This window comes from Camelus dromedarius, chromosome 26, assembly GCF_036321535.1.
Source record: "Camelus dromedarius isolate mCamDro1 chromosome 26, mCamDro1.pat, whole genome shotgun sequence".
Taxonomy (NCBI): domain Eukaryota; kingdom Metazoa; phylum Chordata; class Mammalia; order Artiodactyla; family Camelidae; genus Camelus; species Camelus dromedarius.
In genome coordinates this window covers 8,389,326-8,417,165 of record NC_087461.1, presented here as the reverse complement: position 1 = coordinate 8,417,165, position 27,840 = coordinate 8,389,326, and the positions used below count along the sequence as shown (strand labels likewise).

Genomic DNA, 27,840 nt, shown 5'->3' with positions numbered 1-27,840 from the left:
AGTATAATCTAGATTGAAGAATTGTTGAGAAAAATGCCAGCTTAAAGAGCAAGTAATACAACTAACAAACAGGGTCCTATTTGATAAGCCTGACCCACACACATAAGACTGATGGGCATATTAGAAACCACCCATGAGCTAATGAGAGCATCCCACTTAATCACTGACAACGTCCCTAACAGCAAACTTGTTACTTAGCCAATTTTACAGCCCTCTTTCTTTCATGTGCAAGGAAAAGAATGTGTTGTCACCTGCTTCTACGATGGGAGTTAACAGTGCACCCGGTTTTTGAACTACTGAAATTACTTACTGAAATGCATAAAGAGAAATGTCAGGCAGATAGTAAGGGACAAAACAGAAGAAGAGAATGTTTAAAATGATAAATTTTAAAAGCCATTCATTTTTATAAGAAAGAATTTAATCATCTAAGAGGTGCTAATTAAAGGAAATAAATCTCATTTTCTCCAATCAAATTGCTAGCTTTCTGAAAGTATGCAACATTAGCAAGTGAAACCACCACACACTGCTAGTCTAGTGTAAGATACCGTTCAAGTAGTAACATTCCTTGGGGCTCTATCCAGATCAATGTTTAGTCAACACCAAGAGTGCAGGAGAGAGAGGAATCACTGACTGAATAGCAAATAACTAATTCTCTGCTATCCACTATGGCAGTCACTAGTTATATATGGCTATTTCAATTTAGGTTTATTAAAATTAAAATAAAATTCACTTCCACATTTCAATAGTTAACATTTCAAGTGTTCAGTAGCCACATGTGGCTAGTGGCTACCATACTGGAGGTCACAGAGATAGAAAATTTCCATTAATGCAGAAAGTTCTATTGAATAGCACTGGTCTATATATTGATAACATATAAAAAAGATATTAGAAATAAAGACTGACTTCTTTTCATCTCTTTCAGCTTAAAGTTTCTGAATAGATCTTTTTTCTTTTCAAAAATATGAGTGATACATATTTGTGAAGAATTACTTAGGATCAAGTTTGCCTGTAAATTTAACAATTTATAAAATAATGTTAAATTTAAATCATATTTCATAATAAGAAAACTTTGTATCTTTCTCTAAGATGAATATCATATACATAAAAATTAGGGGACCTACAGATGTGTATTTTCATAGCAGCAAATATCAGATATGCAGAAATGACACCAGTTTGGGTTTCAAAAATTCATGACTTTAAACTTGGATCTCTGCCATTAGTCAAAAGCTAGTTACATTTAATGTGCACTTGGAAGCCTAAAATAACTCCAAAATTGTTTTCTTTATATTTTTTGTTTTATCTTGGAGATAAGTACTAAAACAAATTTCATTATTCAGCTTCTTAAAAACAGTACAAAGGTCCAATTATTTAGTAACTCTTTCAGAAGCTAAAAAAAGGACATCAGCTTAGAAAAATTAAAATAGTGCCAAAATGTTAACTCAATGGGCATATGATATAAAACTCAACTTTGCTGAGAATGCTACAAAAATACTATGATTCAGAAATTCCAATCCCCCCAACCCCCACAGTAAATGGGAGTCTAAAAGTCTTCATGGTTATAATTCAGTTACCAGTTGGGTTCTCCCTTTTAACACCTAGAAAAATGTATGAGTGTGGTATTACCTTAAAGGAATGAAACTGGTTCCATAAGCCACACATACAATCAGTCTCATTATTTCACACTCACACTCCAGTAAAAATATATTTATGCTCTCTACACACAACACAAAATGGATGAAATCTTAAAGTACTGCACATCAAAAATAAAAATCTAAACCGCAATTAATAATACCAGTATTGTGTTGACCCCTCTGATGTTACTATACTTTGTAATATTGCCATGAAATCAGAAAAAAAAAATAACAGGCAAACACTTAATATGAAAGTTAAAAAAAGTTACCAGATATGTGTTTTTTCTGCATAACCTCAGCTCTATAGACAACACAAAGTCCCAAGATAATATTTTTGAGACAGCACTCTCACTGAGCAATGTACATTTCAGATGTATCTTTGTACAAGTAGAGTCTACGCATGTGTTATGAAGATGTGAACTACTGCATTCAAATCATTTGCATAGACTCTACTGATTTTTCAATACTGATTTGTCAATACCAGTTTATTATTTATCTCCTTCTAAAAAAAAAAAACATAAATACTATTCAGCCATAAAAAACGACAACATAACGCCATTTGCAGCAACATGGATGTTCCTGGAGAATGTCATTCTAAGTGAAGTGAGCCAGAAAGAGATAGAAAAATACCATATGAGATCACTCATATGTGGAATCTAAAAAAAAAAACAAAAACAAAAAAAACAAAAAAAAACCATCTCCTTCATAATGCAATTGGCTTCCCTGGTTGCACTGCATGGTGTTGGGGGTGCTAGGGAGGGAAGCCCATGGAAGATGAAGCTCTAAAAAACAGTAGTCACACTCCTGCTCCTCCACTCAGGAAAACTTGACCTGAGTAGGGCTAGGCACAAGGAAAAGAAGTAGGTAATTGCTCTCCCCAAATACACAGGTCTACATCCCTAATTTAAATGCTAATTTAAATTTAGCAATGGGTGATACATTCACTACTGCAAGGCTAAAAAAATTAAACTTGGGATAAAAATACTTGTTTTTTGCTTTTATACCTTAAATGTCTTCCGTCCTTCTGGTATTAACACATCCGCTTTCACCCATCTTCCATGAGTTGACGTGTTGTATGTCCAAAATATTTCTTCTTCCTTTGATTCAAATATTCCTTTGATTCACATATTTATATCTGCTCTCTTAACTGCATTTCAATACATTTACGCTACCTGTATGATATTAAGTACTAAGAAATTTCAAGTGTTGGTTAAAAAGATGTATAATATTTTAAAGGAAAAATAAACTGGAGAATGGGGGGTGGAGAAGAAAAGATAGAGCACAGAGGGTTTTTAGGGCAGCAAAAATACTCTTTAAGATATTTAAATGATAGATACGTGTCATTACACATTTGTCCACCAATTTGCAACACCAAGAGTGAACTGTAAATGTAAACTAGACACTTTGAGTAATCCAGATATGCCAACGTAGGTTCATCAATTGTAACATGGGTACCACGATGCTGGAGGATGTTGACAATGAAGGAGGCTGTGCATGTGTGGGGCGGGGGGGGGTATATGGAAAATCTCTGTATTTTTTTCTTGATTCTGCTTTGAATCTAAAACTGCTCTATAAAAATTAAGCCTAAATTCAGGAAATAAAGCATGTCTACATAATAAAGCTGCTTTTTTATGATGGAGAATAAGGACAAAACAAAAATTTGAATGGGATCTTAAATAAAATACTGCACTTCAAAAACAAATTCTAAATAACAATTAATTAGCAATTACCAGCTATTTAAATGTTGATCCCACTGATGTTACTGCATTTTGCAATACTGCCATGATATTAAAAAAGAAAAAAATGGCAGGAAAATATCTAATATGAAAGTAAAAAAAAGTTACCAAATACATTTTCTGCACAATCTGAGTTTATATATGTTTCCTATGGAAGAATTCGTTCCAATTTCCCAATAATAGTTGTTTTCTGGAGATTATACTTTTATTTGACTCTCCAGTCATTCAATCAAAGACCTTTTCATGTCTTCAAAAGCATGTTATGTCATGCATTTGTATAATGATCATCTTCCAGGTAGCAAAGTGTATGCAAAATCATGTTACTATATACTGTGAGGTCAGATACTTGCTAAAAGTCCATAACGTACTTCACAAATCTGCCTGTGGTACTGGGCTTTATGATTTATGACTATGCTTTTATCATCTGAAATAATCCTATTTTTCTTTAGACTTTATGAAACATTCAAGTTAATGTGACATTTCCCTGGTAAAGACAGACCAGACTGTTCACAATGTTCACCCATGGGCTGCATTGCTTTCCCACATATCCATAGAGTGAAAGGGCAGAGTGGGGTATAAACATGTCTCAGGCTGAGCTCTGAGACTTACCTCTGTGTCCTCCTGTGAGAGAGGAAGCAGCACTGCAAGGTGGCATCTAGTTGTTAATTCAAATGACACATGACACATGCTTTTTCACTCTCATAAGCCTTTATCTCCTCACTCAGTTTCACTTATTTCATTCATAAGCAAGATTTTTTTTTAAATGAGTCTATTGTTAACTTAGTCCTTTACTCTCTGTTGTGTACTCCAATTTCCAAGTCTTAAATATTTCAGGAGATCGTCTAAACAAATTAAAATGTACTTCATTTCATCTCTTATTCGTATCAAAGGTGAAGACTTCCACAAGACAAGGAAACATACATTGTGGATGTATTTCCACGAATCGCTCCTAGGTCACATCACAAGGAAATGAAGTAATAAAAAGCTGAGAAATGAAGCAAAACTTTCTCTCAATAAGTTTTATGCCATTCAGTTATTTAGCATCGAGGCATTTAACATCCTCCACAGATGCTTTTAGTGACACTGCCTGGTAAGCTGCACTCATCACGTCCCCTCACTTCCATTTTATGAATAATTTACAGCTCTCGTGTTCTTTTTTCACACTAATTGATTCCCCTCTGTTCTACTGGACGAATGCATTTACATTTTTTTTTAACTGAGCAGCGTTCTTTCTAAATTCAAACGGTTTTTCATACACTAAGTCAGTGGAATACTGTGTATGAAATCCAGATTTTTCTACCACCTTTTCCCATCTACAAACAATGAAAAGGAAAAAAGATTTACCCAAAACTAAATGAAATCAGCTTTTATTTTATTTTTACCCGTACTCTCAGACTCTTACCTAGTTACTTTCAACAGATGCCAATGTAAAAAAAAAACTCTCAGCTTGGAAAAAGTCTTTCAAATGATGTTCTAATTTTCTATTAACTTAAAATCAATAAATCAATCAAAATTAATTAAGTATCTTTACTCTCCTAGACCAGGATCAATAATGCCTTTTTACCTTTCAGGAAAAAATATTTATCACTAGACCTCTTGCAGATCCCTGCTCATCCTTCCCTCTTCCAGTGAAAAAATCACAGGCATCAAATCCAAGGGTTTTTTTTTAACTACTTTTAAATTGCATGTGGGGAGAGGACCATGTACTCTGGCAAAAACCTTCCTTCAAGGAAAGCTTTTTATAACTTGAAACCTTGTATCATACAAGGAAAAGATACTTTCTAAGGCAATTTCCTTCCATCCCAACTGTGTTCTTCCTATTTATTTGCCAGTGGGAATCTTAAAAATATGTTAAAGGCACCACAAGCTGGGAACCCCACTACCCTTGGCTCAGTGATGTGGAAACTGTCCTCAGGAAAGAGATAGACTGTTGTTATGATTATTATCTTACAGATGATGGGCAGAGACTTCATCCAAGAATAGTTACTTAGATGCCTTTAAAAGTTTCAATTTCTTTTTTAACCACTTGCCTTTCACCTATGTTTTCTACTTCTCAAGTTCTAAAGTACACTGAAAATAAAGAAAATGACCCTAAGCATTCTCATTAGGTATTTCTTTTTTTTTATGGTATAGTGTAAACATAACTTTTTTTTAACTTTTTTTTATTGAGTTATAGTCATTTTACAATGTTGTGTCAAATTCCAGTGTAGAGCACAATTTTTAAGTTATACATGAACATACATATATTCATGGTCACATTTTTTTCTTTGTGAGCTACCGTAAGATCTTGTATATATTTCCCTGTGCTATACAGTATCATCTTGTTTATCTATTCTACATTTTGAAATCCCAGTCTGTCCCTTCCCACCCCCTGCCCCCTTGGCAACCACAAGTTTGTATTCTGTCTATGAGTCTCTTTCTGTTTTGTATTTATATTTTGTGTTTTTTTTAGATTCCACATATGAGCGATCTCATATAGTATTTCTCTTTCTGGCTTACTTCACTTAGAATGACATTCTCCAGGAGCATCCATGGTTGCTGCAAGTGGCGTCGTTTTTATGGCTGAATAGTATTCCATTGTATAAACATACCACTTCTTCTTTATCCAGTCATCTGTTGGTGGACATTTAGGCTGTTTCCATGTCTTGGCTGTTGTAAATAGTGCTGCTAGGAACACTGGAGTGCAGGTGTCATCCTGCAGTAGGGTTCCTTCTGGATATATGCCCATGAGCGGGATTCCTGGGTCATATGGTGAGTCTATTCCTAGTCTTTTGAGGAATCTCCATACTGTTTTCCACAGTGGCTGCACCAAACTGCATTCCCACCAGCAGTGTAGGAGGGTTCCCTTTCTCCACAGCTTCTCCAGCATTTGTCATTTGTGGATTTTTTTAATGATGGCCATTCTGGCTGGTGGGAGGTGATACCTCATTGTAGTTTTGATTTGCATTTCTCTGATAGTGATATTGAACATTTTTTCATGTGCCTATTGATCATTTGTGTGTCTTCCTTGGAGAACTGCTTGTTTAGGTCTTTTGCCCATTTTTGGATTGGGTTGTTTGTTTTTTTTCTTATTAAGTCATATGAGCTGCTTATATATTCTGGAGATCAAGCCTTTGTCAGTTTCATTTGCAAAAATTTTTTCCCATTCCGTAGGCTGTCTTTTTGTTTTACTCATGGTTTCCTTTGCTGTGCAGAAGCTTGTAAGTTTCATCGGGCCCATTTTATTTTTGCTTTTATTTCTGTTGCTTGGGTAGACTGTCCTAGGAGAACATTTCTGAGATGTATGTCAGATAATGTTTTGCCTATATTTTCTTCTAGGAGGTTTTTTGTATCTTGTCTTACGTTTAAGTCTTTGATCCATTTTGAGTTTATTATTGTGTATGGTGTAAGGGAGTGTTCTAGTTTCATTGATTTACATGCTGCTGTCCAGTTTTCCCAACACCATTTGCTGAAGAGACTGTCTTTATTCCATTGTATATTCTTGCCTCCTTTGCCAAAGATTAGTTGACCAAAAGTTTGTGGGTTCATTTCTGGGCTCTATATTCATTAGGTATTTCTTGATTCATCTGCATATATTCTAAGGGTTGTTTTCTTTATTCTACTCATGGAATATGTAAATGATCATTTTCATCAAGAGCTAATGTTTTAAATGATAGGTTTGGAGTCCTTTTAAGTTGGTGATAAAATATCAACTTGTTAAAGTAAGCCAAAAAGAGAAAGAAAAATACCCTATTATATCACTCATATGTGGAATCTTAAAAAAAAACAAAAACAAAATGAAAAAAGAAGACACTAGTAAACTTATCTACAAAACAGAAACAGAATCACTGACATAGTAAACAAACCTATGGCTACCAGGAGAAACGGGGTAGGAAGGGATAAATTGGGAATTCAAGAATTGTTAAGATTAACTAAATAAATATATAAAATATAAATATAAATAAATAGATAAAATAGATAAAAAATCAGATTTCTTCTGTATAGCACAGGGAACTATATTCAATATCTTCTGGTAACCTATAATGAAAAAGAATATGAAAATGAATATATATATGTATGACTGAAACATTATGCTATTCACAGAAGTTGATACACTGTAACTGACTATATTTCAATAAATAAAAAAAAGAAAAGAAAAATATACCAACTTGTAACTTAAATGTACTTTGATGCAGATTTTACTTTGGTGACCAATGTGTTACCTATATCAAGCACAGCAAATAGTGTCAGAAAAGACTGGACATTGCCTTGCAGAATATTGGGTAAACTAATGGATCAAACATCAGTCAACACTAAGATGTATACCCAGTTGGTTCTGACTAACACACTAGATTAGTTCTCCCTGATTAACTTCTTCTTTTCTTATAATATGGGAGATGGACTCTCAATAACATACTCTTATTATATGAGGAGCTATCTGAAGGCAATTTGTTTTCACTCTTTTCTTGTGCAGCCCCAAAGCCACCAGAGCAATGAGATTGCTCATTTTCAATAATCCATAACTCCATTTACACATATTGAAACTTAAAATCCATCAATGATGTTCAGCATAGATTAAAGTAATCCTTAGTATTAGAAGATTTATAACACAAATTCCTACTTGAGCTTAGGATAATAATTCATTCAACATTTAATGAATATTAATTAATCTACCATGTGAAAAGCCATTATTGTAAGATCATATATATTTTTAAAGCATCTTTAACCATAATATAAGCTCAACAGAATTATTCCAGATTTTTTTTACTATGCCTTTGTTGAAGAAGGAGTTGGAATTACAGAACATTTCAAATTGCATAGAAACTCAATGGGCTTGGTTTACATGGCACAGGTGACAACTGAAAGATGCTTGAAGTTTCAACAGTACAACATATATGGATAAAGTTATTTTATGAAATAACATTGTGAAAATGATCACAGTGACTTTTGCACATGACAATGTCTCCTAAACATTTCTTTTTAAAGGTAGTAAGTCAAGTTAAAGAATGCCTACAGCCTACACACATATTACCAAGAATCGAAATTTCATCTATTCAGTGAATTTGAAATCAATGCAAGTTCCTTCTCACCTTATTATCATAGAGTCCTACTCGCAGAGCACTGTTTTCCATTGAGTAATAGAACTGAAGACGGCAGCTCTTGCCGGAGCAGTGACACACAGAGCTATTCAGATAAGCCTTGCTGTCTAAATGGTTAAGAGCAGAGGCATGCTCAGCTCCCACCCACATATAGTAACCTGAAAAATAAAGGGGAAAAAAGCAATTTAGAAAAAATTACCTGCTGTGTGTTTGAACAAAATTACTGTATTTCTGGAGTTTCCAAAATCAATCTTGAAACACAAATATTTTATTTAAAAGGATAGGGTGTTTTAAAATGCTCACATCAACTAGAGTTTATAGGTTTTTATTTCTGTCTTTAATTTCTAAAATGCATTGAAATCTCCTCCTAATTCCTTAAATCAGAGTTTGATCATACCCTTAATATGAAAATTCAATATTCTTATAAAAAGAAATCTATTGATATAAAAATCTCTATGCAACCAAATGATTATTTTCTTTTAAATGTTACAATGCAATCTTTCTTTAATCAAAAATTCCTCATCTTTCTTCCCAGAATTCTTTTCCCTTTTGATGAATATCCAAGAACTGTGGGAAATCAACAGAAAGTGTGACATATGCATATAACAGGGATTTGAGAAGGAGAAGGAAGACAGAAAGGAAGAGAAGTCATATTTGAAGTAATAATGACTGAGACTCTTCCCCCAAATTAGTATCAGACACCAAACCACAGATCCTGGGAACTCAGAAAACACCAAGCAGGACAAATGTCAAAAAAAACTACACCCAAGCATATATCCAAAACTGCAGACAAAGACAAGACAAAATCTTGAAATATGCCAGGAAGGAAAAACATCTTACCTACAGAGGAACACTGGTAAGAAATGCATTGGACTTCCCTTCAGAAATCATGTAAGCAAGGAGAGAGTGGAGTAAAATACTTAAAAGTATCACAAGAAGAAAAAAAAAAAACCCAACAAACTCAACCTCGAATTTGATAGTCAGCAAAATTACCCTTCAAAAATGAAGGAGATATACTTTCTCAGACAAATAAAAACTGAGGGAATTTACTGCCAGTACATCTGCTTTGCAGGTAATGATAAAAGGCATTCTTCAAAGAGAAGGAAGATGATATAGCTCAGAAACTCAGCTCTACAGGGGTGGAGGGTATAGCTCAGGGGTAGAGCACCTGCTTAGCATACATAGAGGTCTTGGGTTCAATCCCCATCACCACCATTAAAAATAATTAAAGGAGCCTAATTACCTCCTCTCTAAAAATAAAAACATTAAAAAAATTTTAAACCCTCAGATCTACATAAAGAAATAGAGAAGGAATGAAAATAAAATAAAACCTTTTCAATTTGCTTAGCCGATCCAAAAAAAAAAAAAATGAAGTCTATTCAAAACAGTAATACTCTTAATGTATTTGATAATTGTAGTTAATGTGTAAGTGAAATGAATGACAGCAATAATACAAGGGTAAGGAGGGAAGAATTAGGAGTGTTTGATTTCAGCGCAGCACTCGCACCACCCATGAAGTACCGAGTTATTTGAAAATGGACTTGGATTCGTTGTAAATGCATTTCCCAAATTCTAGAGCAACCACTAAAAAAAGTGAAAAAGGAAGCATATGTACATAATTTTTCTTTGCTACCTGCATCGTCACTACTTTGATCCTGCTGCGGTGCAAACTCCAGGGCAGGAACTTCTCTTGCTTTCATGCGCATCCAGGAAATTTGCCCGGCAGATGGTTCTGACACCCAGTCACACGTGTCAAATTCAAATCCACAGGGCTGGCACACTAAAGAGAGGAGAAGAAGATGCTAGTGGATCATCAGAGTCCACTAGGTTATAGTTGCGATCATGGTTATAGTTGCAATCAAGGCTTAAACACACACACACTAACGCATATTTGGGAATTGTGAACCAATGAGCCTTAGCATGTACTCTACTTTTTAAAAGCTATTCAGTTGATCAAGATGGACATCCTATCAGTGAGAACCATTACCATTTAAAAAAAAAAAAAAAAGGAAGAGGTTTCCACTTTTTCTTAGACCACGGCTTCAGCTGTGTTTTTTTAAATGGCATACTATCTGACCCTACTCACTGAATGGAATTCAGTTACTTAAATCATTTGCTATTCATAATCACATCGAAATTTTAAAAAAGACTCATTGTATATAATTCCAAGATCTTTAATGGAATTGTTTTACAAAACAACATGATCTTAAACTGATATATTTATGATCTTTAATTTTTAGAATAGATCATGGACTTCCAATGACACTTTAACTAACACTAGGACATAGCTAACAACAGTTTGTCAAGTGAATATTCCTACTAGTGGTCTGATATTCCTCTTAGGGGTCTAAGTCTCACAGAAGGCCTAACACTAACAAGGCAGGCAGACACTTCAATTTAACACTTACACCTCAGTTCTTCATCTATAGAATCAAATCTGCAGAGACTTGCATCCGGATGGCACAGTTCCTTCTCACTATTTGATGCATCTTGACATGGTAAATTTTCATCTGTTAAATTTAAAGATTGGCAAGAAGTGAGAAGCATTGTCACTAGAAAGAATCGTGTATTTCTCAAAATGTCAGCATTTGTTCTACAAAGCACGCACCACCCAACTCCTCACCCCTTACGGAGACTCATTACACAGAGAAACCAACATAGATTCCAAGACAGAGAGAATGAATAAAACAACCAGGCCGGTGCTTCTGGATTTTAATCAGATCTCTGTGGTAATTGCCAAGCCCCTCAACCAAATTCTCCATGTCTCCACTGAAAGAGGTAACATGCCCTAACATGGAAACAGTTGGCCCACGATCCAATGGATATTTGTACATGTGTCAAATATAACATATGGAATCTTCCTTAACTAGAAGCTGGGTGTGCCCTGGACCTACTTTCCCTGAGGGGCCCATTTCCACCCACTACAGACCTCCAAACACAGGATGTGAAGGTGAACGAAGCAACCTTCTTGCCACTGTGGCCACCACCCAAGTAACTCTCACTCACATTTCCCTAAATACCTGAGCTTTGACTCCTTGGCATCACATGATACCTGTGTGCCCACTTGTTGCAGTCATCCACAGACATCCAGCCCCCAGTCCCCGAGGAATCAAGCCCTTGGATCAATGTCACTCTTCCCTATTTCTTTTTTGTTGTTGTTGTTTATCTGGGGGAGGCTCGGTAATTAGGTTTACTTATTTATTTTCTTTAAGAGGTACTGGGGATGGAACTCAGGACCTAGTGCATGCTAAGCACGTGCTCTACCACTGAGCTATCTCCTCACCCCTTTGTCATTTCAATATTTGCTTCCATCTTGCCTCTTAACTTCTTGATGTTTTCCTTATTGATGCTCAGGAGGGGAGAACCTTGATGTCAAACCACCTCCGCCACCCCTCAGCTGAGGATTAGCAGGCTCTCCCCCTTCCATCCTCCTCCCCAGCTTCTGGCAACCACTAGCCTGTTTCCTGTCTCTCTGGATTTGCCTACTCTCGACATTTCATATAAATGGCAGCACACATCACACAGCCTTGTGCTTTGGACTTATTTTACTTGGCAGAATGCTTTCAAAGTTCATTCAGGTTGATGCAATATATATCAGGTCTTTATTCCTTTTTTTTTTTTTTAATCCCTACCACTCTACTATTAAATCTAATATTTCATTTTTCCTTCCTAACACACCTGACATAGGAATATTGACATAGGTGATCACTCCCTTTTCCTCGAAATGTTTTCCTATTAGACTCTGGTACCTAACTTTCCGCGGTTTCCCTTTTGAACGACTAGCTGCTCATTCTGTCTCCTTTGCTGGTTTTCCCTCATCTCCCCAACGTTACACGAGGTAACTTCAGGGTGCCCCAGAGCCCAGTCCTTGGATCTCCTCTCTATATTCACAATCTTGTTAATATTGCCTAGTCTCATGCCTTTAAAACATTTCCTAAAAGCCAGTGACTCATAAAATTCAGACCTTCCCCTGGACTCTGACACAGATACCCTGTTGCTGACTTGGCCACCCCTCTTTGGATAAATGACACGCATCTCAAAAGAAATATGCCAAAAACTAAACTTCTGATTTTCTCTGCTGAAACTTCTCCTCCCACATGTTCCCCATCTCCATCCATGACAACTTCATCTTTCTAGTTCAGGCAAGAAATCTGGAGTCATCCATGACTCATCTCTCACTGAACTTGCTGTCCTTAAGCAAATTTTTGCTTGATTTATAAAACACATCCAGAATCCCACTATATCCTACCTCCTCCACTGCTACTACCAATTTTGAGTCCAGGGAACATCAGTCTTTCTGAGTTATAGTAAAAACTTCTTATTTTGCCCCATTCTGATCTCTAAAATCCTCAGACCAAAATAAAATTGAATGACATATCTTAGAAATCCACATTTATTTGGAAATCAAATTGTACATTTAAGTAAAACAGACTTTGAAATGACCAGGTATTTTGATCTGAATGAAGATGAAAATATAACTTACTAAAATTGATACCATTTAACTGTAGCAGTGCTTGGAAGGAAATTAATAGATATAAGGGTTTTTGTTAGGTACGAAAAAAGACTGACCTCAAATCCTGTCATTTAGCTGCCCATATAAAGAAAGGATGACAAGAAGAACACGTTAAAGCTTAATCAAGCAGTGAGTCAGATCACGTCCCCCTCTTTTCACATGGGTGTCCATCCCACAAGAAATAAATGCAAAAGTCCTTTCCATGATCTTCCTCACACAAACCAGGCTTCCTCTTGCCTCAAGACCTCAGCATTTGCAGTACCTTCCAATAAACACGTGGCTTGACCCCTCAACTCCTCGGGTTTTTTATTTTGTTCTGTTTTTTTCACTCAGAAAATAGATTCTTCACATGACCATGCCTGACCACTCTATTTAAAACTTCATCCCTGCCTCCCCTGTGGGACTCTTATCTCAGTTTCTGCTTTATTGTACCAATAGCACATATCACTACCTGACGTAAAATACATTTTTTAAATTACTTGCTTAGTATCTCTTTCTGACTAATATGTCAGCTCCATTTACTCAGGGGTTACTGTTTTCTCACTGCTGTCTCCCTAGTGTCTAGAAAAATTCTTGACATAACATAGATGCCCAATACATACTTGTTAACAAATGAAAAAAATAAATGACCTAAGACCAATTTACATTATTTACTGGAAATAAAATGGAAGTTTTGGTTATGAAAATGATATACAAATAGTACCCAGAATGTGGTTTCTTATAATGGGAGCTATAAATGATGACTATGCCAAGCCTCCTAAATGTAAGACCCACTGAAAATAAAACTGCAGATGCAAATATGTGGGCAATAAATGAAGCTGAGACCACACAGTAATGATTATCATGAAACAATTAAAACTGTAATTTTTATAGATTCGTATCATGGCTACCAATCTCCTGCCCCTAGAGCTGCATAATTAAATATTTGCCAAAGTTCAATTAAATGTTGTATATTATCTTTAATTTTTCACTATACAAGACCCACAAAAGTACTATAAACAAAAACAGCAAAATAATCAAGTATCAAATTACATGGAACTTAAACTTTAGTTTGTGTCAGTTGGTATTAAGTATCTTTCAGCAATGTTAACCATTTTTACTACCTTTGGGCCCCCTCAAGCTGGAATTTACAACCATAAAAACAGAGGTATGGGGGGGTATAAGTTGTCAATCAAGTAAACTCCTGGGCAGCTTTTTATTTTAATGCATTCAATCCCAGAGCTCAAAGCTATTTAAAGATGTCCTATTTATAGTCATATTCATTTTCTCTCCCTCCTTATCCCCCCCTAATCTTACACTGCACCACAATCCAGCTGTAGAAAATTATCTTTAGCATTTTAAAATTCCCCATCAATGATGCACAATCAGCAAGATGAAACTTTGCCCAAAACTGCAAGGTCTCTCCACCAATGAAGCCACACATGTTGAGCCTGTCATCCTTCAGATCTTATCTTGTGGAAACAAGTTATGTGAAGTTGGTTAGACCCTCTCACATGGTGGAGGATAAAGTCTAAGCCTGGATGGAGGCCACTGCAGCAAAAGATACTGACATCCACTTTTTACTCCAAGGGCTTTTGACAATTTCTTTATCATTCTCTTAAATTGGTAATGGATTTCAATGAATAGTCATTAGATCTTAAAAGGTAGCTAGAAGTTAATACGATTTTAAAAAAAAGGTAAAAAGGTCCTCACTTACTTACTGGATAATATATATATATATATATGCATTATTCAGGTTCCCATTAAGGGATAATTTGTACATTTGGAAACATTATAAATGAGACAAAGGCAAAGTCCTGGCAAATCAATCTAAAATTGAATATTCATAATATTCTGATTATGAGGCACAGCATGGAATCTTTGTTTAAAAAAAATAGCAAGTAATCTATTCAAGAATCAATGTTATTTAAGACTCGGTGATTAAGCACATTCTTATTTAGTCCATCACAAACTTTGACCTTTTTTTTTCATATTTTCTACTTTCGTAAAGTCTAAACAGATCTTCCTTTCAGTAAGTGTGCAGTAAATGCCCGTATCTTGAGAAGGGCCGTAGTTAGAATGATACTGTTTGAAAGTGTGGAAATAATCTAAAATGTTTCTTTCATATTTAAAAAGAATTTAGTTGTATCGTCCAACTAGAAAATATTCAGAAACCATAAAAATACTTGTATCTAGAATTTTTACAGAGTTGTTTATATTTCTATAATAAAGGGCAAATAGAAAAAGTTAGATTTTTTTTCCCTAAAAATAATACTACACTTAATAATTTGTGTGGTAGCTTCCTCACTATCAGAATTTTTCCAATTGTAAAAAGTTACTGTTTCTTTTTCAAATTTCTTTTTAAATTTTTAAACAATAAAATTATACTTTTGCGTATTTATTTCTATGACTTTTGACATAGAGCCATGATCTGCAAATCCATCAGTATCTCATTTAGTCAAGTTTTCTTGATGCCCTCCATCGTGTTTTGTAGTTTCCAGAATACAGAGGCAGCATGTATTTTGTTAGATTTATGTTAAGATTTTACACTGATTGTATTACAAATGGTTCCATTTTTCTATTCTGTTTCCAATTATTCATTGCCACTACATAGAAACACAGTTAATTTTATATTGATCTTATATACAGTTACTATAATAAACCCATTTACTAGTTCCAGAAGTTTTTTAAAAATAAATTCTATGTATAAACAATTATGTTATCTGCAAACAGGCATAGACTTATTTTTTCCTGTTCCAACTGTATGCCTTTACTTACATGTCCTGACTTCCTGCACTGGTTGACTTCCAGTAGATGGCTAGACAAAAGTGGGTAAGAGTGGACATCCTTGCCTGGTTCTCAGTCTGAGGGGCAAAGCATTCATTCTTTCATCATTAAGTATAATGTTAGCTGTAGGGTTATGTATATGCCCTTTACTTATTTTTTTTACTGAAGTATAGTCAATCTACAATGTTGTGTTAGTCTCTGGCGTACAGCATAGTGATAGTTACACATATATATATTCTTTTTCCTATTCTTTTTCATTATAGGTTACTACAAGATACTGAATATAGTTCCCTGTGCTACACAGTAGGACCTTGTTCTTTATTCTGTATATAGTAGTTTGTATCTTCAAATCCCAAACTCCCAATTTATCCCTCCCCTCTCCTTTCCCCTTTGGTAACCATAAGTTTGTTTTCAGTGTCTGTGAGTCTATTTTTGTTTTGTAAATAAGTTTATTTGTGTCATTTTTTTAGATTCCACATGTAAGTGATATCATATGGTATTTGTCTTTCTCTTTCTGGCTTACTTCACTTAGTATGATTATCTCCAGCTCCATCCATGTTGCTGCAAATGGCATTATTTCATTTTTAATTGCTGAGTAGTATAATGTATACATATATATATATATACACACACACATCTTCCTTATCCAGTCATCTGTCAGTGGACATTTGGGTTGCTTGCATGCCTTGGCTATTGTAAATAGTGCTGCTATGAATATTGGGGTGCATGTATCTTTTCAAATTAGAGTTTCCTCTGGACATACGCCCAGGAGTGGGATTGCTGGATCTTGTCATAAGTCTATTATTAGTTTTTAAAAGAATCTCCATACTGTTTTCCACGTGGCTACACGGAATTACATTCCTACCACCAGTGTAGGGCTGTTTTCTTTATTTTAAAATTCATAGTTTGCTGAGGTTTTTAATCATGACCCTTAAGTTGAATTTTGTCAAATGCTTTTTCTGCATCTACTGAGATTATCATGTGCTTGTCTTCTTTAGTCCATTAACATGGTGAGTTAATACTGCTTGCTTCTGAAACACTGAGCCAGTCTTACATTCCCTGTATAGTTACGATGTATTATCTTTTTTATAAATTCCTGGATTCTATTTGCTAACATTCTGTTGTAGATTTTTTTTGTTATAGAAACGTTGGTCTGTAGTTTGCTAATATTGTCTGATGTCGGTGTTGGGACAAAGCTGCTTTTATAGAATAAAGTGACAAGCCTTCTCTTCACTTAGATTTTCTGGAATAGAGTAGAAACTGTTATCATTTCTTCCCTAAATATTTGATACAATTTTCAGTGAAACCATATGGTCCTGGAGTTTTCTTCAACAAGCAATGTTCACCATGAGTCCTATTTCTTTAATAAACATAAAACTACTTAAGTTATTACTTTCTTCTTGCGTGGCTTTTGGTCATTTGTGACCATTTTGTTTTGATCTCAGCCTATCAATACCACTACTATTGGCTAGAATTGTCTGAGGGCACTCACCTGGGCGCCCCATGAGCTCCCCACAGACATCTCCCCTTTGAGAACCAGCGCTGTGGCTGGAACAGCTCAGGTGGTTCTTCCTATGACTGCAAGATGCCCTCAGTAATAACTACCAGGAAACTCTGAAAGACAGAGATTATGACTCACAGGTCCTAGAGAATGCACAGCACATCAAGGCCACACAGTGAGGTCCCAGGTAGAGAGAGAGAGAAAAAGAGCTTGGGTGGAGTCCTGCTTTTATTGGCAGGATGGCAGACCTAGGGTTTTGTGGGTTTTCTCTTTATTGGTTAATTTAAAACATAAGAGCAGCAAGTAAAGCACAGGAGGGGGAAAAAACAAGTGGCAAAGGGTCAGATATTTAAGTCAACCAGAGATCTCTAAAACAAAAGGCAACTTCAGGGAGGGGCAGCCTGGCTCTTTTATCTAGTAGCGCGTTGGTAATGTGTTTATGTGAGATACACATCTTTGAAGCAGATGCCTTGACAACCAAGAGCTTAAGTCAGACACTTGCATTACAGTTTAAAAATAAACTGTCAAGTGCTTATACCACAGTGATTTTCAAAAAATTTGTTCATTTCATATAAATTTTTAACTTTTCTTTTGTATTCCTTTCTTACTATTATCTTTTTATCTGCAGAGTACCCAGGGTTCGCCCTTATTTCATCACTGATACTAGCAATGTATAACTTCTCTCTTTTATTCCTGGTCAGATAAATTTTACTTATCTTTTCAAAGAAGCAGCTTTCAATAATTTTCTCTACCATTCTTCTGTTTTTCAATTCGATTCTTCACTGCCTATTTATATATCATTTTACTGCTACTTGATTCAGCTTTAACGTGTTATTCCGTCTCTGCTTCTGTCAAATTACTGATTTTAGATCAACCTTTTTTTCTTTCCTAATAAAAACTTTGTATCTACTAATTTCCTCTTATATCTATTATTTTCCAAGCACACCTTTAGCTATATTACACATATTTTAATTAGTTATATTTTCATTTCCATGCAGGTCAAAATATTTGGCTATTTCAAAGTATGTTTTATATTTAATGTAGCACTTAATTTCCAAGTCACTGTAGATTTCTCACATTTATGGTTTAATTTCATTTTGGTCCGAGGACATAGTCTACATGATTTCAGTTGTTTTAAAATTCTTAAGATTTGCTTTGTGGCCTCAGCAGTGTAATGCCAAGCATTATTAAAGCCTGAAAAATTCAGTAATACAGATCCAGTCCTTAGCATTTTTATATTTCATTCATCATCGCTGTGTTTCATTATGTTTGATTTTTAATAGATTGTATTAAAATATTATTTATTTATCTTCATTTGTAGGCATTTTAGTCTGCTTGGGCTGCCATAACAAAGTGCCACAGACCACATGGGGTAAACGGCAGACATTTATTCTCTCACTGTCCTGCAGGCTGCAAGTCCAAGGTCAGGGTGCCAGCATGGCAGGGCTCCCACGATGTCCCTCTTCTTGGCCTGCAGGTGGCTGCCTTCTCGTGGTCCTCGCATGGCAAAAGGAGAGCCCTCTCTCTCTCCCTTCCTCTTCTTACAAGGTCACAGTCCTAACAGCTTAGGATCCCACCCTAACAATTTCATTTAATTTTAATTACCTGTCTCCAGATATAGTCACATTGCGGGTTAGGGGTTCAACATATAAAATTTGCTAGTATTTGTCTATTTTAGTCCTAAAAGTTTTCCCTTTATGTATTTTGTAGTACTGTATATAGTTTAGGGTTGTTCCATCTTCTTAGTGAATATACTTTCTCTGTCCCTATTAATTTTGCTAGTTCTGAAGTACACTCGATAACACCATAGCCACTCCTCCTTTTTTTGGCTTATTGTTGCACAGTACCTTTTTCAATCCATTTACTTTTAATTAACCTATATCATGATAGTCTAAAATCGTTTTTTAGTCAGAATACAGTTAATTCTTATCCTTTATTCAAACTGACAGCCTTGAACTTTTGAAAGAAATGCTTAGATCACTTTTATTTAATGTAATTGTTGTATGATTACAATTAGGTTAGCAATTTTATTTTCAGTTTGTCTCCTCTATTTTTATTACCTTTTGTGCCTTTCACTCCCACCCGCATCATTCCTGCCTTCATCATCTATTTCCCTTTGCTTGCTGGTGGATGATTTCAACATTTCAATATTTCTATGTGTTCAGAGTTAATGTATCCACGGTCCTTTGCTTGTATCTGTTTAGTGTTTGCACTAGGGATAATAATACGAACAATTCAGTTTGACACTCTACCTAGACTTTGTTAGCATTTCAAATAAAATGCAAAAGTCATAGAAGTAATAAGAGTTACAGAACCTCTATGCTCGCACCTTCATATTATAATTACCATTTGTGTCATAGCTACAAATTTTGAACCCAACACAGAAGTACTCAAATATCTGCTTTCAACAATCATATGAATATTAAAGAATCTTTAGAGGAAAAATATTACATTATATTTACCCAGATATTTATGAACCATGAGAAAATAAATTCCGATGCTTAACCCACCCAGCCCATGGTACATTTTTAAGATGGCCCTGGAAGACAAGCACTGACCCCTGTGCAGTGATGAACTCAGGTACACGGTGACCCAGAGTGTGAGAGCCTGAAGGGGGGGCTGGGGTGTGGGCTCTGGACTGGTTGGTTTGCATTTTAAAAATATGCTTTAGGGTGGATGGTTAGTTCACAATCTCTAGGAACTGGCTCACTCTGGAAGAGATAGTTCCTCCAGGGTCAGCAAGAGCCCAACATCAAAGCATCAGAACACAGAAAATCAAAAACGTGGTAACAGAATAGCTCCCTAGTCTCAAAACAAAACAAAAACCAGAACCAGTTTTTGAAAGCACACCAGTTTGAAGAAACAAGAAAATAAAGAAGTCTTGTCAGGAAACCTATGTATCTTAATCAGAACCATTTCTATAAACCAAAATGACCACCAAAAGACAGATACATTATAGCATTCATTTCCAAGGAGCACTCCTTTCCAAGTAGCTTTAAAACTCATGCCCTATCACCAGTAAACTCGATTCCCACAACACCTCAAAACAACATGGTTGTAACATTAACACAGAAATTCTAGACACCGATGTTTTTCTATTTGACCACAACTTTTCCTTGACTGTCCAACTTTCCAGTGCTCGCACTCCCACTACTATTGTTTATTTCTGTCAATAGTGATTTTAAGGAGCTCTTTTAAGCGCTTACTAAAAATCTGGCATTTGTCTTCTGAATAATTACCATGGTCCTTCTCCACTGGCCTTTGTCCCAGTGTGTGGTCATTAGGGAAGTGGCTTTGGTTCCGAGGAGTAAGTTTGTATCTTAAAAGACAGCAGAGCTCTCTTACAAACAACCCCAGCTCCTACACACGCCCCAAGCATTCTCCTGTGTAAATCTGTAACATAGGCAAAGTTCCGATGGCAGCAGCCAATTGCTAATTTCCTGAGCCTTCAGAAAGTCCAGCCAATAGCTGATTTCATTGCTTAATTCTCCTTTGAGGGTGATTAGCTAGACTAGGCAATAAATCAAACTACTTAGAGATCATTTTGTTTGGCAGACCTCAATTTCTGCAGAAACTGTAAGATCGAGAGGTATAAAGACACATGGTAAAGTGAGAGGGGTAACTCCAGCACAGGAGGGCTGTGCTCTGGGCTCCGGAACACCCCGCAGGGTAACAGAAGAGGGATTATGAGGGGAGGTTTGACGGGCAGGTCAGTCGGTAGTCGAGTCAGCTTTGCCTGGAGTTAACAACATATCCTATACTGATACAGTGCTTCCCTTCTGATAAATCTAATAAATCCTATCTACTTTTAGTGAAAAGGCATCGAGGTTTATACTTAAATTATTTATTTCCAGGAATAAGTGGACGTTAGAGTCTGTTCCTTTAACGTTCTCAATTTCAATTTATTTGTACTTCAATTTATCATATAGTGATTTCTTACTAATACACACTGAGAACTGAATACAAAGGTGAAAAGAGACCTTTATGTGTTCCAGTGTTTAGAAGGGGTCATCATCAGCTTCTACAAAACCCTCTCTTGGTCTGAGTGGCAAGAGACACTTATCTGTATGCTTATCACAAGAGCAGGAGTGCTGTTTAAAAATCAAAGCACAATATAGACACCCTTTATCAAGATTCCTTGGTTTCTCTTAGGTGGACCCATGTCTTCTGTTACTGAAATATTATTTGTCACAACTACCATATCTTTATACCAAATTAGAACTTAAAATTCTCTCCACAAAATAGCTATCAGTATAATATTATGTCATACTATAGCATAAAAAAAATTTCAAAGGGAAAAAAATCTATCAACTACCTATAATCACATATATATGATAATTGAAATATTAGACAAAGTTAATTTCATCTTTACCAACTTATCATTTTAACATTGAACCTTTCTGTTGAGAACAGTGTGAATGGTGAATTGATTATACACTTAATATAATCAAGGAACCAATGTGGATAATTTTTTAGATCTGACATGTGTTGTTTATTGACATAGTTGTTTCAGTGTAAATAGAAAATAGATTATAACTAACATATTTCTTCATTTGCATTTTTCAGTAGAATAGTCAAACTGATTCTCCAAGAAGGCAGTTTCAAGTTTATGGAGGCCAATTTTCTCCCAACCTCGTAGCAGAATCCCATAGTTTCCTTGGTAAGATTTAACTAGGCAGTGTAAACATTGCTATGAGATTCCAACTCTGACAGTAAATTACCCCTTTCAGCTCTTCATAGCATCAGTGAAAAACAGCCTAGCTTCACCTCTAACATTGTTACACAGTGTATCAGAACAACGGGAAAGAGCTCACCCCAAAATACCAGGCAAAAATAAAGAGCAGATCAAAGTCATTAAACAGTGTTTAAAGTGCGCTGAATTTATTATACAGTAAGGATCAAAATGAGAAAAAAGTTCTTACCATGCGCAGGCAAGCAGCCTGAGCTGAAAGATATATCATCAACCGCTATGACTTCATCCTGTGCATGAGTTGGAATCATTTGGCCTTGAAAAACAACCTGTACAAGAAAAACAAAACAAAACACAGAGCAAGGAACATCACTGTCTCACCGTCTCACTGCACAGAGCCTACAAATAAGAAACACGCAGCTCCCTAGAAGCACTTGGGTGACCACGCCAATTCCAAGCGGGAAAAGGATTCAAACATACACTTTGAAGGACAAGAAATATACAGTCATCTCTGCATCCGACACGTCTGGTATAGGTTAGGTGACGTGTCTGTAAAATGAAGCAAGAGTCGCCTGGTTTCTGCCCTATATCATCTTGTCTTGGGCTCCCATGCATTCAGAATTTATCAGTTCTGGGACCCACGTTCCATCTTGAACTCTGGTTTGAGGCATTTTGCACCTGTACTCCATTTGCACCTCTGGTTCTCCCATTTTTCTCACAGTGTGGATGTCCTGGTGTTATCCTCCTGCAAGCACTTCCTGCCATCATCCAAACATTGCCTGGGACACTGACTGGAAGGAAATCATTGTTCAGTGACTTATTGTTAAAATGACTGAATGTTATATCGTGAAGTTAAGCCAGCCCAAGTCTCCATCAAGAGGAAATACTCTGCTATAATGAATCTGAGAAACTTGGAAAGATCAAGTAATCCTAATGACTTACATCAATAGAAAATTGGTGAGTCGGTGGAGAACATTAGCCGAACCCTCACACTAATGAATACCAAAGATGTGTAACACTTAGTTCACAGATGCATTAAACTTGTATGCATAGCTCCACTTGTTTATAATAGAAACATTTTATGATTTCAAAATGTCACACTGCTTCTTAGCCTGACAATCAGTCTGTAGAGTAAACCCGAGATCATTTTGCTGTGCTGCATTCTTTTGTTCCTGCACAACATGATGTACTAACATATTTCCTCTCAAACCAGAGGTCATCTTCTGGTCTATTAAAAATATGATGAGAAGCATCCACAGTGTTTCCAGCAAACTGTCAATATGGAGCCCTAAGAAAACCATCTTTTCTTCACATGAAACAGAATAACCATGTGACTACGTATAAGTCAGGACCATGTTGGCAAAGGTCTATCAAAGGCTGTTATGGAGGAATAGTTTCAACCGAAGGCAGTATGGCATAGTGATGCAAGTGTCTATTAGGAATGAGACTGCTTGGATTTGGAGCCCAGCGACACCACTTAATAGCAAGAAGACCTTGGAGAAATTACTTAACACTGGTGTGCCTCAGTTTTCTTTTTTGTAAAAAGGTACTTATAAAAACAAGTCACTGGAGGGAGAGCATATAGCTCAGTGGTAGAGTGCGTGCCTAGCATGCACCAGGTCCTGGGTTCAATCCCTAGTACCTCCATGAAAGATAAATAACTTTCTTTTAAAAAAAATTGAATTACCTCCTCCCCAAAAAAGAAAAAAAAGTAATGAGTTATTATCTATGATAAAGTTTATGCAAGGATAAATGCGTTATTACAGGTACAACAGCACCGGGCCTCTAGTTGGCATTGAGTAAGTGTTAGCTATTATTATAAGGAATTATGAAAATATTTAAGCAATTATATGAATAATGTGTTTACCTATAAAAAAATCTATTCTCTACAGATTAATTTTTTATTTTTCTTGAAAGCCTTTTCACATAGATACATTCCTGAGTTCTTGCTGAGCTAAGCATATACCTGGAGCACTTATGTTTAAAGAGAGAAGTAGAAAAAAGTGTTAACTAAATCCCCAGTCTCTTCCTTTTTCCTCCACACTCTCCCCCCAGATCCATTCATCCTCAGGGCTTTAACTGTCACCAGGGCTGATGAAAGATGAACTTACGTCAGGAATGTCAACCTCTCTTGAGCTCTCCTCCCACATCTCCAGAGCCTGCTGGATAGTTTCACTCAGATGACACAAAGTCACTTCTAACTCAGAATGTTCTCTCCCTTCAACCTGACATCTTCCCTGACTCTCACTCTCTGACAACAGTAACCAGAAGACGGCCACCATCAATGCTCAAAACTCCAAAATGACCTTGGGAATCACATTCTCCAGTCACAGGTCCTATCAGTCAAGACTATTAAGCCCTCTTTCCCTTCCATTCCAATTTCCACTCCTCTATCTGCACACATGACCTAACAAAGTAGCTTTCAAATTACCTTCTTACCAACAATCTTCTCCTGACGAGAGTTTGCAATGTATACATTTATTCGACTCAATTAAATCACATGCCAACTTGGTACAAGTGAAGAAAAGTTAGTGTGAAAATTGGCCATCATCTGCGCCCACTGGTGCAGCGAGAAGAAGCACTTTCTTTATGGGAGGAGCTATTTCTCTCACTATTTCGCTGCTGGGAAATTTACTAATGGTTCCGGGTAGCTATGAAACACAAGACCCACCGGCCATGATGGGACACTTTAGTTAAAGACATTTAAACAAAAAGACTTTCCAGGGCTTTGGGTTGGGGTCCTGAAAAGAGAGATGAGTAGAACCAGCTGAAGAAAGTGGAACCTCTTGATTGTTTTTTCAAAAGCCAGGCCCCAGAGTCAGATGCTGTGTTTGCACATGGTAGACGAATCTTGTATAGGGGAGCTGAAAAGTGATTAACACTCCCTGTTTTCTCCAAAACTTTGGCCAGTAAGGTTTTCCCCAAACTCCCACCTCATTCTTTCTCTGTTAGGCGAAATAAAGAACAGAACAGCAAAAGCAGCAAAATAAAAGCAGATCGCAACACGGACAATGGAGCTGGGAGTTGGGCAACATCAAAGGAGTCAGGGGTGGTGTCCCCAGTGTTCGTGACAGCACTATTTACAGTAGCCAAGACATGGAGACAGCCTAGATGTCCATCAACAGATGACTGGATGAAGAAGATATGGTATATTTACACAATGGAATACTATTCGGCCACAAGAACCGACAACATAATGCCATTTGCAGCAACATGGATGCTCCTGGAGAGTGTCATTCTAAGTAAAGTAAGCCAGAAAGAGAAAGAAAAATACCATATGAGATCGCTCATACGTAGAATCTAAAGAAAAAAAGAACATAAATACAAACAGACTCATAGACATAGAATGCAGACTTGTGGTTGCAAAGGGGGCGAGGGGTGGGAAGGGACAGACTGGGATTTCAAAATGTAGAATAGATAAACAAGATTATACTGTATAGCACAGGGAAATATATACAAGATCTTGTGGTAGCTCACAGGAAAAAAAATGTGATAATGAATATATATATGTTCATGTATGGCTGAAAAATTGTACTCTACACTGGAATTTGACACAACATTGTAAAATGACTATTACTCAATAAAAAAAAATTTTTTTAAAAGAAGTCAGGGGTGGTGTGCAGTGATGGGACAGGAAACATGAGACCAGTTCCCTTCCCCTCAGACATGTGAAGAGAAGATGGCCCGTGAAGGGAGGTAAGGGCTCAGTGCTCAAAACACTTGACTTAAATCTTAGATGAAGCTTTGATGGTAGGTGAATAAGGGACATTAACTGACTTGGATCACACTAGTAACTGCACGGACAGAAACTCGTGCAGCTACATTCATCGTATGAGAGTTTTCTCAGTTAGCAGTATACGCTCAATACTATTTCTCAAGCAAACATCTGAAACACAAAAAGGTAACAGGAATCTTTTCCCCATCATGCGTTCACACAGTAAATATTCTTGACTTAAAAGATAAAGTGGCTCAGAATGTGATTTGGAGAAGGGTGAGAGTAGAACAGTGTTAGAAAATCATATTTAACTGAATATCATAGAAAACCCTAAAAAGGTCCACACAAAAACTACTAGAGCTGATCAAAGAATTCAGCAAGGTAGCAGGTTACAAGATTAACATTCAAAAATCAGCTGCATTTCTTTACACTAACAATGAATCAACAGAAAAAGAAAGTAAAGAAACAATCCCCTTTAAAATAGCACCCAAAGTAATAAAATACCTAGGAATAAATCTAACCGAGGAGGTGAAAGAATTATACACAGAAAACTATAAGCCATTGATGAAGGAAATTTAAAAAGGCTTTAAAAAATGGAAAGATAGTCCATGCTCCTGGATTGGAAGAATCAATGTTGTTAAAATGGTCACACTACCCAAGGCAATCTACAGATTTCATGCAATCCCTATCAAATTACCCAGGACATATTTCACAGAACTAGAACAAATCATAATAAAATTTATATGGAACCATCAAAGACCTAGAATTGTCAAAGCATTACTGAAGAGAAAGAAAGAGGCTGGAGGAATAACTCTCCTAGACTTCAGACAATACTTATCAAAACAGCATGGTATTGGTACAAAAACAGACATATAGATCAATGGAACATAACAGAGAGCCCAGAAATGAATCCATAAACTTTTGGCCAACTAATCTTTGGCAAAGGAGGCAAGAATATATAACAGAATAAAGACAGTCTCTTCAGCAAATGGTGTTGGGTAAACTGTATTGCACAGGGAAATATATACAAGATCTTGTGGTAGCTCATAGCAAAAAAAAAAAAAAAAAGTGACAATGAATATATGTATGTTCATGTATAACTGAAAAATTGTGCTCTACGCTGGAATTTGACACAACATTGTAAAATGACTATAACCCAATAAAAATATATTTAACTGATATATCAATGTATCTTAATATATATGAACTTTACTTTTGATCCATAAATTTAAAACTGTTTGAAACTGCCTTTTAGGATGACTGGGTGCCCCAATTTCCTCGAACTGTCTGGGTTCAGCCCTTGAAAACGCTGGCAAGTTCCTCATTCCTCAGATAATTGAGATGATAAGTCAACCTGCTTCTAACTCACCCAAACATCTGTTCTTTATCATTTCTCCTTCAAAGTCAGAAAATACAACACACATACCTGAAATCTCTGGGAGCTCTGGATTTTGATGACATTCCTCGCCCACTGATTTTGGAGCCCAGCTGTGTTTTGCCACAACTGCTGAATAGGACCGCCACACGTAGTCTGAAAGCCAGCCGTTAATGTACCATTTACTTGGCTGGAGAAGTAATAAAATGTAACCTGTAAAAAATCATCAGGGTCCAAACAATTATAATAAAGAAGTTCCCAAATGTGAAAAGCATTTCAAATGCTGTGCGCTTTCAAATACCTGACAAGCAAGTTGGTTGTCTGTTGGAAGAAAGACTCGGCTTCTTAAGTTTGCAGAAGCAGAATCCACGTTGGAGACCAGGGAGAGGAAGTGGGCTGTTAGAAACAAAAGTCAGCATGTTAGATTCAGAGCAAGCACTGCTAAACCTGTTTCATATGCCAGGCAATAATTCAGGCCTATATCCACATTAGGTCAATATATTTTTGTTAATAGAATGAAACATTTAACCCCATCATTTGCTTTTTTTGCAAATTGTCTGAGTGACATTGTGACTTCCTTATACTCCCAAGTGAAATAACTAATTGTGAATGTACCCCTGTAACACTGCTATGGGCTACAGTTCACAACTTAACTTATCGCATATAACAGACAAAGTTCTAACCCTGCAAAGATGGTATCCAGGGAAAACATCATATTGGGACTGCTCGCCAAAATAAGCTTCAATGAAGAATTCAAAAGAGATGATATTTTGTTCTGCTTTTCTCCACAAAGAATTGGATCAAATGGTCCCAGCTTTGCCCAGAATTCTGGAAA

At 36.3% G+C, this 27,840-nt stretch overlaps 1 protein-coding gene across 2 annotated transcripts in view; it reads right to left on the bottom strand.

Moving 5' to 3' along the window:
• Positions 1 to 22,229, bottom strand: part of MALRD1 (MAM and LDL receptor class A domain containing 1) — a 406,987-nt gene extending 384,758 nt beyond the window's left edge. For both annotated transcript variants that reach the window (XM_031444727.2, XM_064479367.1), the window contains exons 1-5: positions 22,148 to 22,229; positions 10,854 to 10,955; positions 10,079 to 10,225; positions 8,437 to 8,603; positions 2,636 to 2,728 (exon numbers count right to left, since the gene is read on the bottom strand). In XM_031444727.2, coding sequence (XP_031300587.2) covers positions 2,636 to 2,728; positions 8,437 to 8,603; positions 10,079 to 10,225; positions 10,854 to 10,955; positions 22,148 to 22,226 — 588 coding nt within the window. In that variant the 5' untranslated portion in view covers positions 22,227 to 22,229. The remainder of the gene's footprint in view (positions 1 to 2,635; positions 2,729 to 8,436; positions 8,604 to 10,078; positions 10,226 to 10,853; positions 10,956 to 22,147) is intronic.
• Between the last annotated feature and the right edge of the window lie 5,611 nt (positions 22,230 to 27,840).